Raw genomic sequence first — 9,626 nt, forward strand, 5'->3', positions numbered from 1 at the left:
TCGCTTTCGGGGACGACGCTGCTGTGCTGATATCCCAATGCCCCCGCCCTCTTCGTTCTCGTCCCCACACTGCTCGTCAGCTCGTGTATCGTTGGTGTGGCCGTAGCCCCCTTGGCCCCCTCCGTTCCCCACCGCCATAGTACGTTGCCAGTATAAGCTGCAGGCCTCGTCCGTGCAGCGTAGAGCGTATCACTCACTGTGCGTACGCGGGGAGGGGGCGGTTCCGGGCGATGGGTTTCGCTCCTTCCCTGCGTGCTGGTTTCCTCCTCGTGCTTCTCGGCCTCTGCGCGGCGCTCCCGCCGCCGGCGCCGCCGGAGATGCTGCACGAGAGCTTCGCGGGGAAGTCGGAGTTCCGGACGGTCAACCGGAGGCCGCTGGAGTCGTGCCGGAACCCGAGCCCGTACCTGTCCATCAATGTCAGCACCGCCGGGCCGCTGCCCGACGAGGCGTTCGTCAATGTCACCGTCGGCGGCGTCTTCAGGCCCCGTGGCTCGCACTGGGTCGCCATGATCACGCCTTCAAACTCCAGGTACGTCCATCTGATGTTCTTGAAACTTACATCGCTGCGATGTTTTGTTTTATCTTCCTACATATCTAAGCTTGGGAAAAAATGTGATTTGATTCGTTTTCCACAACGTACGTACATAGTGTTCACGATCGTTTTGCCTTTTGATGATGGACCTGCATGTGAATCATTTACTAACAATAGTCTCTGTGCATGCCGCGGGCGCAGTGTTTCCGGATGTCCACTGAGCGGCGTGAACTATTTGGAGACCGGCGACACGGCGAAGCTCCCTCTTCTCTGCCACTACCCTGTGAAGGTGAGAACCTTTTGGCTTTTGCATGCACTACTTGCCAAATTGACAGTTAGCTACCGCTTCGCCACAGTAGAATCTAGTTTTTTTTTGAGAAACCACAGTAGAATCTAGTACTCCCTCCGTTCCTAAATATTTGTCTTTCTAGAGATTTCAAATGGTCACCACATACGGATGTATATAGACATATTTTAGAGTGTAGATTCACTCATTTTATTCCGTATGTAGTCATCATTTGAAACCTCTGGAAAGACAAATATTTAGGAACGGAGGGAGTAGTTGCCACAGAAACGATCGATCCTCTCACTGCGAGTCTCGCGTACGCTTTCATGTTTTAGCGGCAGCCATCAGTACGTACGTACATGCACTCGATATATGTCGTACTAGCACGGCATGTCGTCACGTGAACAACTCCGATCCTGTACACCATTGCTCAAGTTTCCCGCCCTCCATTAAGAGGTTGTTGTGTTTACAGAAAGGCAGTGATATGATTCGTTAGCCGGTCCAGTCATGTTGCGTTAGCCTCGCCGGAAATGGCCATCCTTGAAGCATGCCAAGCTCTCAAGCGTGCTACACCGGCTATATCCGTATGGGCAGCACGTGCGCTCACGGCGTATGCTGTTGCATGTATCAATGCATGTGCGCTGCTAGCGTAAATACATGAACAACAATTAATCTCTCGGACCTTCGTTTTCTCTTTCTTTTTTCTGAAGAAAAATGAAAGCGAATGTTGGCCCAATTAATTGTCAAGGCCTGCTTAGCGGGCTGTGTGATAGATACTTGACACGACGAGCCTGAATGCAGGCCCAGCGGGTGAAGAGCGACCCGAGCTACCTGGGGTGCAAGAAGGCGGCGTGCCAGAAGCGCGACGCGTCGGGCGGCTGCCAGGTCCGGACGTGCGGCGCCACGCTGACGTTCCACGTCATCAACTTCCGCACGGACGTGGAGTTCGTCTTCTTCGCCGGCGGGTTCCAGACGCCGTGCCTCCTCAAGCGCTCCGGTGTCCTCCGCTTCGCCAACCCGGCCAAGCCCCTCAACGGCCACCTCTCCAGCACCGACTCCACCGCCACCTCGGTACGTACCTACGTGATCGAGCGCCCACCGACGCCGAGCATTTAGCGGTGGTTAAATTTCATCTGCAGTGATTTTTCCCATGGTGCTGGTTTGTGTTACCAGATGAAGCTCACGTGGGTGAGCGGCGACGGGAGGCCGCAGCAGGTTCAGTACGCAGGAGGCAGGGCTGCTGCTTCCGTGGCTACGACGTTCACTCAGAAGGACATGTGCAGTGAGTGGTCGTCTGCTTGTCGATCGTACCAAGATTATATAGTATACCCTCTGTAAACTACTCCCTCCGTTCCATAATATAAGAGCGTTTTTAACACTAGTGTAGTATCAAAAACACTCTTATATTATGGGACAAAGGAAGTAATATAAGAGCATTTAGATTACTAAAGTAGTGATTTAAATCTTTTTATATTAGTTTATGGAGGGAGTACATTTCAAAAGAAAAAGAAAAGGATTATAAATTGTACGAGGAAGAGTTGACCTTCAGTTGCCATTCGGTTTTGCCTGTACGCGTGCAGGTGCTCCCCTGTTGCCGAGCCCGGCCAAGGATTTCGGGTGGCATGACCCTGGCTACATCCATTCGGCCGTCATGACCGGCCTCCAGCCTTCTCAGTCCTATGACTATCGCTATGGAAGGTGAAGTTCATACCATCACTACAATTCCGTGCTTGTCTGGGGCTATTTTGTTTTCCTGGTAAAAAGGAAGGCAAAGCAGTGCTAATTAAGATGCTTCATGGATAATCCGGAGTCGATTGGTAATATATATTTTGTCTGTGCAGTGATTCTGTGGGTTGGAGTGACACTGTCAAGTTTAGAACCCCTCCAGCTGCAGGGTTAGACGAGACGTCCTTTGTGATCTATGGCGACATGGGGAAGGCTCCACTAGACCCATCGGTGGAACACTATATTCAGGTACCAAAATCGAAAACGTCTTATATATTTTTTTGAAACGGAGGCGTAAGATTTGCCTCATTAATTAAATAAGAAGAGAATAGAGTTTAGAGTTTTACAACACCCACAAATACGGCATGGCAATTACTCGCCCATAAAAATATCTCCTAATTTCTTTGCGCCCGCGGTCACCTAAAGCTTGGCCTCGTCGACAATGGCAGTGAGAAGAATGGTCGTTGGCGCACTCTTATGATGAAACACCCATGCATTTCTTTCATTCCAAATGATCCAGGAGACAAGCATGGTGAGAGAGGCCAAAGCTTGCCGGTTGGGGTTGCGATTGTCGGTTCTATTGTCCCACCATTCGTAGACGGATTCATCCGTGTGCCACTTGGAATATTTAGGAACAGATATACGTACGTTTCTATGTGAGATGCATCCTTTCCGATGCTAATGCCCATCTCGTCGTCACAACGTCGATCTGCAGCCGGGATCGATCGCTGTGACCAAAGCAGTCGCCAAGGAGATGCAGACCGGGAAGGTCGACTCCATCTTCCACATAGGAGACATCAGCTACGCCACGGGGTTTCTGGTCGAGTGGGACTTCTTCCTTCACCTCATCAGGCCGCTCGCTTCTCAGGTCTCCTACATGACCGCCATTGGGAACCACGAGAGGTGATTGATTTCTGAACGGAGAACGCTGACCTTGCGCTCTTCACCGCCAATTTATCTCGAGCTAACAATAGCTGATGAAGGAAATGTTATGTGTACCTTTCCAGGGATTATGCAGGGTCTGGGTCTGTGTACGTGACCCCGGATTCGGGCGGCGAATGCGGCGTCGCCTACGAGTCCTACTTCCCCATGCCCGCTGCTGGCAAGGACAAGCCGTGGTATTCCATCGAGCAAGGCAGCGTCCACTTCATCTTCATGTCCACCGAGCATTCCTGGTCGGAGAAGTCGGAGCAAGTAAGTTTTTCTTTTACCAGCAGTCGCACATTCCTATTTCAGACTTGGCTAAATTGTTTGCATGCTGATGTTACTGTGTAACTTCGATGCATTGTGTGAGTAGTATAACTGGATGGAGAGGGATTTGTCGTCGGTCGATCGATCCAGGACTCCATGGGTGATCTTCATTGGGTGAGCTTCTGAAGATCAAACCAAAGTTGTTTTTTATTTTCTGAACCAAGTGAGTTGTTCTTGCCTTGTTGACGTGCCTGCAAGTAACACCTGACATTTTGATGACCATTACAGGCATAGACCAATGTACTCATCGAATGTGGGCATAATTCCCAGCGTGGACCCGGACTTTGTTGCCTCTGTGGAGCCACTCTTGCTCACCAACAAGGTAAGTGGAAGATCACACTGCAACGCATCATGTTCACTACTCTAGGCAAGAAGCTGTTTGCCTGACATATGGTAACAGGTGGATTTGGTTTTCTTCGGCCATGTGCACAACTACGAGAGGACCTGCGCAGTTTACAAGGGCAAGTGCAGAGGCATGCCGAGGAAGGATGCCAGTGGCATCGACACCTACGATAACAGCAACTACACTGCGCCAGTCCATGCCATCGTTGGAGCAGGAGGGTTCAGCTTGGACGGCTTCTCTCTCATTGTAAGAGCTCAAACAACGAAATTTTAACAATGGATTGTAGGACCTTGGAGATAACTGGGAATTGGTAATCTTGTCTTGCATTAGCACCTGATATGTGTGGTCCTCTGACAACCACTTGTTGATGTCGTCCATATTTCAGCCGCAGAGCTGGAGCGTGTCGAGGATTTCAGAGTTTGGCTATGCCAGGGTGCACGCCACTAAGACCAGTGTGTTGGTTCAGGTAAGCTTCACCTTCTTTTTTTCTTCTCTTGGGGAGTTTTGCATACGAAGTTAACAATTGATGCTCAGTTTCCTCAACGAAAAACAACAGCTGATGCTCTGTTTTCTTCAGTTTGTAAGCTCAGGCACAACGGAGATCCGGGACCAATTTAGAATTGTGAAGGGAGGCAGATGATCCAAGTGCTGTTGCAGCCTGCAGCTTGCTCGAGGCAGATATGAAGGGAATATATATAACTGGTTTTCTCTCACTTGTGATGTACTGTAAATACTGATGAAAGACGAACGCTGAAGTGCAATTAACACGTCAGTGTATAGCTGTGTACGGTTACTGTAAGATTTATATCAAAATGTGTTCCTTTCATACTCCCTCCTTTCCGGTTTGAATGGCTCAAATATGAAATCTTATCAACCAAGGTAGATTGTGAGTGGATGGCACAAGTTTGTGGATATAAAACTGTCCAATGAAATATTTCTCACATATTCGATTCCCGAAGCAAGAAGTATAGCACCCTTTCTCTCACTGAACTTGCATGATGCATGTAGAATAAGATGCATGCGGCGTTTCGGTTCCCAGGCTCATCTGCACCCGGCCAGGAAAAAAATCAAAACAAATACTAATTTTTTTAAAAAAAATTCCATTTTTTGTGTGTGTTAGATAATTTGATGTGTGAGGTTCTCTCTAATTTTTAGATCATTTGGACACATGAGCTGCTCTGAGCAAAAAGGACAAATCGGGTCAGAATAGTGCGTGAACAGTTAACATTTTTACAGACCCCGAATTTGTCTTTTTGCCGAGAGCTGCTCAGATGTCCAGATGACTTGAAAATTGCAACTAACCTCACGCACCAAATTATCTACAACCGATTTTTTTTTGAATTTTTTTGAATTTTTTAATATTTGTTTTAATTTTTTTTGTCAGCGCGGGTGCAGCTAAGCCTGGGCTCAGAAGTGGATTACCGGCATGCATGACCCTCTCTTTTATCTCTATGATTAAATGTGGCGTGAGACTCAAAGCGCTTTAACTCAATTCTACTCAAAGTGAGCCTAAGGCAACTCCAACGGGGCGACCCATTTCGTCCGCTGGCGTCCGTTTGGGTCGGCGTGGACACAAAAGCCGGCCCAACGCGCTGACCCAAACGGACGCGAGTCTGCTTGGCGTCTGCACGCCGACCCATTCCCGGCCCATTTTGAGCCGGATTTGCGTCGGCGCGGACACGAGACGGACGCGTGCGCGCCTACTCCTCGCCTCGGGCCCGCTGGTCGGTGGCAGCCTCCACCATTTCCCTCCATTTGCCCCAAAACCCTCCCGCCCGCCCGCGCGCGCTCCGCCCCACCCCCGTCATGGACGACGACCTCGACCTCGACGCCGCCGCCGGCCTCGCCTCCCTCGCCTCGTCCGGCATGATGACCGCCCCCTCCGGCAAAGGCAAGCCTCGCGCCCCCCGCAAGACCGCTGCCGCGGCCAAGCCAAAGAAGGCGCCGACGCCCGAACAACGGCCAAGGGAGTCGGCCAAGAGGAAGGGCCGGAGGCACGCCACGGACACGATGGATGAAGCCATCACGACTGCCGCCGCCGTCCAGCAGGAGGTCACCAACGCCCGCGTCGCGGCGGCAACGAGGGAGGCGCTCTATATGCTAGGGTTAAATCCTAGCCAGCATGGCCTCGTCAACGCCGCCGTGGCCGCGGCCAGCACCGGCTCATCCTCGTTCCCTCGGATGGTGCTGCCCGACTCGCCCCGCGCATCGGCTTGCACCTCGATGCCCGGCTTCCACGTGTACCCGCAGGCATCCCGCCTCTTCGGGGAGTGCTCGCCCGACGTGAGCGTGGTGGCGCCTTCCACGCCCGCGCCCGCGCCCATTGACCTCAACGCCACACCGGTGGCCGGTGGCTCGTCATCCGGAGGCGCGAGGAAACGCGCGCGGCAGATGCCGGCCGACGTGCTGCCGGACGCCCGCAACCTGTTTGACGGAATGCCGGCCGCCGGCGAGGAGGACTACATGCAGAACCTGATCTTCGAGGGTGGTGCGCCGGCTGCTGGCTACGATCCCGACGAGACACAAAGCCAGGACAGCCAAGGGGCATTCACGCCAACCGCTGGCTACGATCCCGATCAGGCGGCCTTCATGCGTGATCAGGTCGGCATGGACCTGGATGGCTTCCCACTTGACCACGAGTTTCCGGACGACTACGGGCAAGAGGAAGAGGACGAGTGCGACATCGAAGGGGAGCCTTTGTTCGAGGACAAGCTCGCCAACCAAGCCGCCGGGCCGAAGCCGAAGCGCAAGAGCAAGCGGACTAAGGCATACACGGCGGCCGAGGACAAGCTTCTTTGTTGGAGAGACATTGGACAAGACCCCAAGACGGGCTTCGAACAAAAGCATTCAACTTTTTGGATTCGTGTCCACCGGGAGTTTCATGAGCGCAAGAAGTTTCCACCTTACCAAATAGTGAGCAGGCGCGGGTGGGTGTCCATTTCGAAGTGATGGAGGGTGATCCAACAAGAGTGCAACAAGTTTTGTGCCACTCTTGAGAGCGTCAAGGCCCGCCCCGAGAGTGGTATCGGCATGCAAGACATGGTATGCTAGCAAGCCGCCCTCTTTTGTGTCTTCAAGTTTATGCTTGTGTGTTCATTTGCATACCGTTTGCCAATATGCTTGCATGAAATACATTTGTAGGCATTTCAAGCTTTGGAGGCATTCAAGGTCCAACACAATGGCAAGTGCTTTAACCTCTCCCATTGCTTTAGGGTCATCAAAGACGAGGAGAAGTTCAAGGCGCAATATGCGGCCCTCAAGTCGCGCGGGGGGGGGGGGGGGGGGGGGAAGCAAGCCGTGGGGGAGGTTGGAGACGGCGAGAAGGCACGGCCGCGGGGGAAGACCAACTCCAAGAAGGAGGATAAGCGGGATGTGGCATCGAACGCCTTGATCGCAAGCGTGGAGGGCATGATGAACAAGAATGACTTAAGGGAGGAGGAGCGCCGGCGTTACAAAGAAGGGCAAATGAACGCCTTCATGGAGATCCAAAGGAGGAGGCTTGAGATGGACGCGGAGAAGCAAGCCAAGATGCTTGAGATGGAGGCGGAGAAGCAAGCCAATATGCTAGAGATCGAGGCCGCCAACGCCAAGACCAAGGCGAAAGAAGTGTCTCTCGCGAGCATGATGATCGGGGTGGAGATCATGAAGGTGGATCTCAACACCGTGTCGCCAAGGAAGAGGCCGTGGTTCGAGAAGATGCAGGACGACATGATCAAGTTCACTGATGAGTGATCCCGTGGCGGCGAGCGCCATCTTTTTTTTTGTATGCCGACATGTGTGCTAGCATGACCACGGGGTCACGATGGCGTGATCGAACTCAAGTCCCACCCCTTTTTGTGTGCTGGCATGTGTGTCGGCCGTTGGCGAGTGCGCCAGCATGAACTGTGTGGTGATATTTTGAAGATGGCATTGTATGCCGACGCTGGCATGGTGCCGACATGAGACATGGCCGCTGGCATGATCTATGGCCGCGGGCCTTTTTTAAAAATTGAGTGCGAACATGAAATTGGTCGGTGCGTTGGGCGCACTGCCGACCCAAATGTAAAACAGGGCGGACGCCAGGCGGGCGGCCGACCCAAATGGACAAAAAGCGGACAAATGCGCCGTCCGTTTGGGTTGGCCCGTTGAAGTTGCTCTAATATAATGGAAATATGAAATTTTCGAATAAGCCTTTTAAACCAGAAAGGAAGGAATATGATTGTGAGTTAGCATCACTGATTTCCGCACGCATTTATGTGCATTGTATATTTTTGATGCTACACTAATAAGGCTACTCATAGTGGGGAGTATCTACTAGTATCATGCACATGATACTAGTGTATGATACTACCTTCATAGTGCATTGTATCATAGAGTAGTATTATAGATGATCATATTTATTGCCATGCATGACACAAAGTAACATGTCATTTAACATGATACGGTATCTACCTATTTTACTCTAACCTCCTCTCCCTTCTTTAATTCTCTGCCACATCAGCATGTTTGCTATTCCCGAGTGCATGATACCAGCTAAGATACCACCGCTATGGCCAGGCTAAAAAAGTTCACCGAATTAGGGGACGTCCAACGCCATCCATCAAAATGCAGACCTGTCCGGACGTCCGAATTCCTGCAAACCAGAAGCAAAGCCAAAGAAGTTTTGTGGGTGTCCGGACGTCCGAATTCCTGCAAACCGGATGCAAGGCCGAAGGAATTTTGTGGGAATTCGGACCTCCGCCACCTAGGCGTCCGATACCCCCGACCGACACAACCCCCCTATCTTGTTCCGATTCAACCGTTACTCTGCTCCTCCCGCCACATTTATGCTGATCCAGAATGGATGCGACCGGTCACTGGCCCATGCCAGCCGAACGGCACGAGATTCACACTGGTGCAGCTGTCGAGGCGTCTGCTCTGGCCCGCCTCTTGCAACACGTGCGCTCGCTCTCCCTGCCGCATTAATATCGGTTCAAAAAGGATGTGACCGGACGGGGCGACGAGATGTTCCTACCGCATTCAAGCGGGTTGACCGTCCATCAGCCTACCTGGCACTCCCGCTAGCGTGGCGAACGAGAAGCCGCCGCTCCACCAACATGGGTGCCCACTATTTAATAAGCGCCGACCACGACACAAACCCGCAACACCATGGAGCCCATCTCCCTTCGTCCAAACTCCGTTGGTGCACCACCTCTTCCCTTCTTCCTTCTTCGACCTTTGTGAGCAATGGTCGGGACCAACCATGGCTGGTGGAAAACCCTTTGATTGCGACGCCGCCTTGGTGGAAGTCACGGCCTTGATGGCCGCATGGTGTGCCTGGCATGCAGCTTGTATCATGGTGGAGAGCCTCCGAGCTCTTTGAAGGAGGAGAGCTCGAACAAGGTGGGCAAGGAGGATGCAGAGGAGGAGGAGGAGCAGGTATCCCGTACCCGAGCCAGCTGTCATGTTCACCCTACAGCAGTTGGAGGTGCACTACAATGTCATCATGGCGGAGGAGTAGGCACCACCAG

The 9,626-nt window shown here is 52.3% G+C and overlaps 2 protein-coding genes across 2 annotated transcripts; both read left to right on the plus strand.

Annotated features, from left to right (window-relative positions):
- LOC123079447 (nucleotide pyrophosphatase/phosphodiesterase) lies at positions 1-4,963 on the plus strand. The gene is made up of 13 exons (XM_044502216.1): positions 1-529; positions 734-821; positions 1,620-1,889; positions 1,992-2,100; positions 2,399-2,516; positions 2,660-2,792; positions 3,259-3,446; positions 3,551-3,737; positions 3,841-3,908; positions 4,023-4,116; positions 4,195-4,383; positions 4,523-4,603; positions 4,715-4,963. Exons 1-13 carry the CDS (start codon positions 231-233, stop codon positions 4,775-4,777), a joined length of 1,887 nt encoding a protein of 628 aa, XP_044358151.1. The 5' UTR covers positions 1-230; the 3' UTR covers positions 4,778-4,963.
- A 1,397-nt stretch (positions 4,964-6,360) lies between these two features.
- Positions 6,361-6,930, plus strand: LOC123074877 (uncharacterized; the record flags this gene model as incomplete). The annotated part of the gene is made up of 1 exon (XM_044497611.1): positions 6,361-6,930. A coding segment is annotated over exon 1 (570 nt), but the record flags the coding sequence as incomplete, so codon positions are not given.
- Positions 6,931-9,626: the final 2,696 nt, after the last annotated feature.

Source organism: Triticum aestivum, chromosome 3D, assembly GCF_018294505.1.
Source record: "Triticum aestivum cultivar Chinese Spring chromosome 3D, IWGSC CS RefSeq v2.1, whole genome shotgun sequence".
NCBI classification, from domain to species: domain Eukaryota; kingdom Viridiplantae; phylum Streptophyta; class Magnoliopsida; order Poales; family Poaceae; genus Triticum; species Triticum aestivum.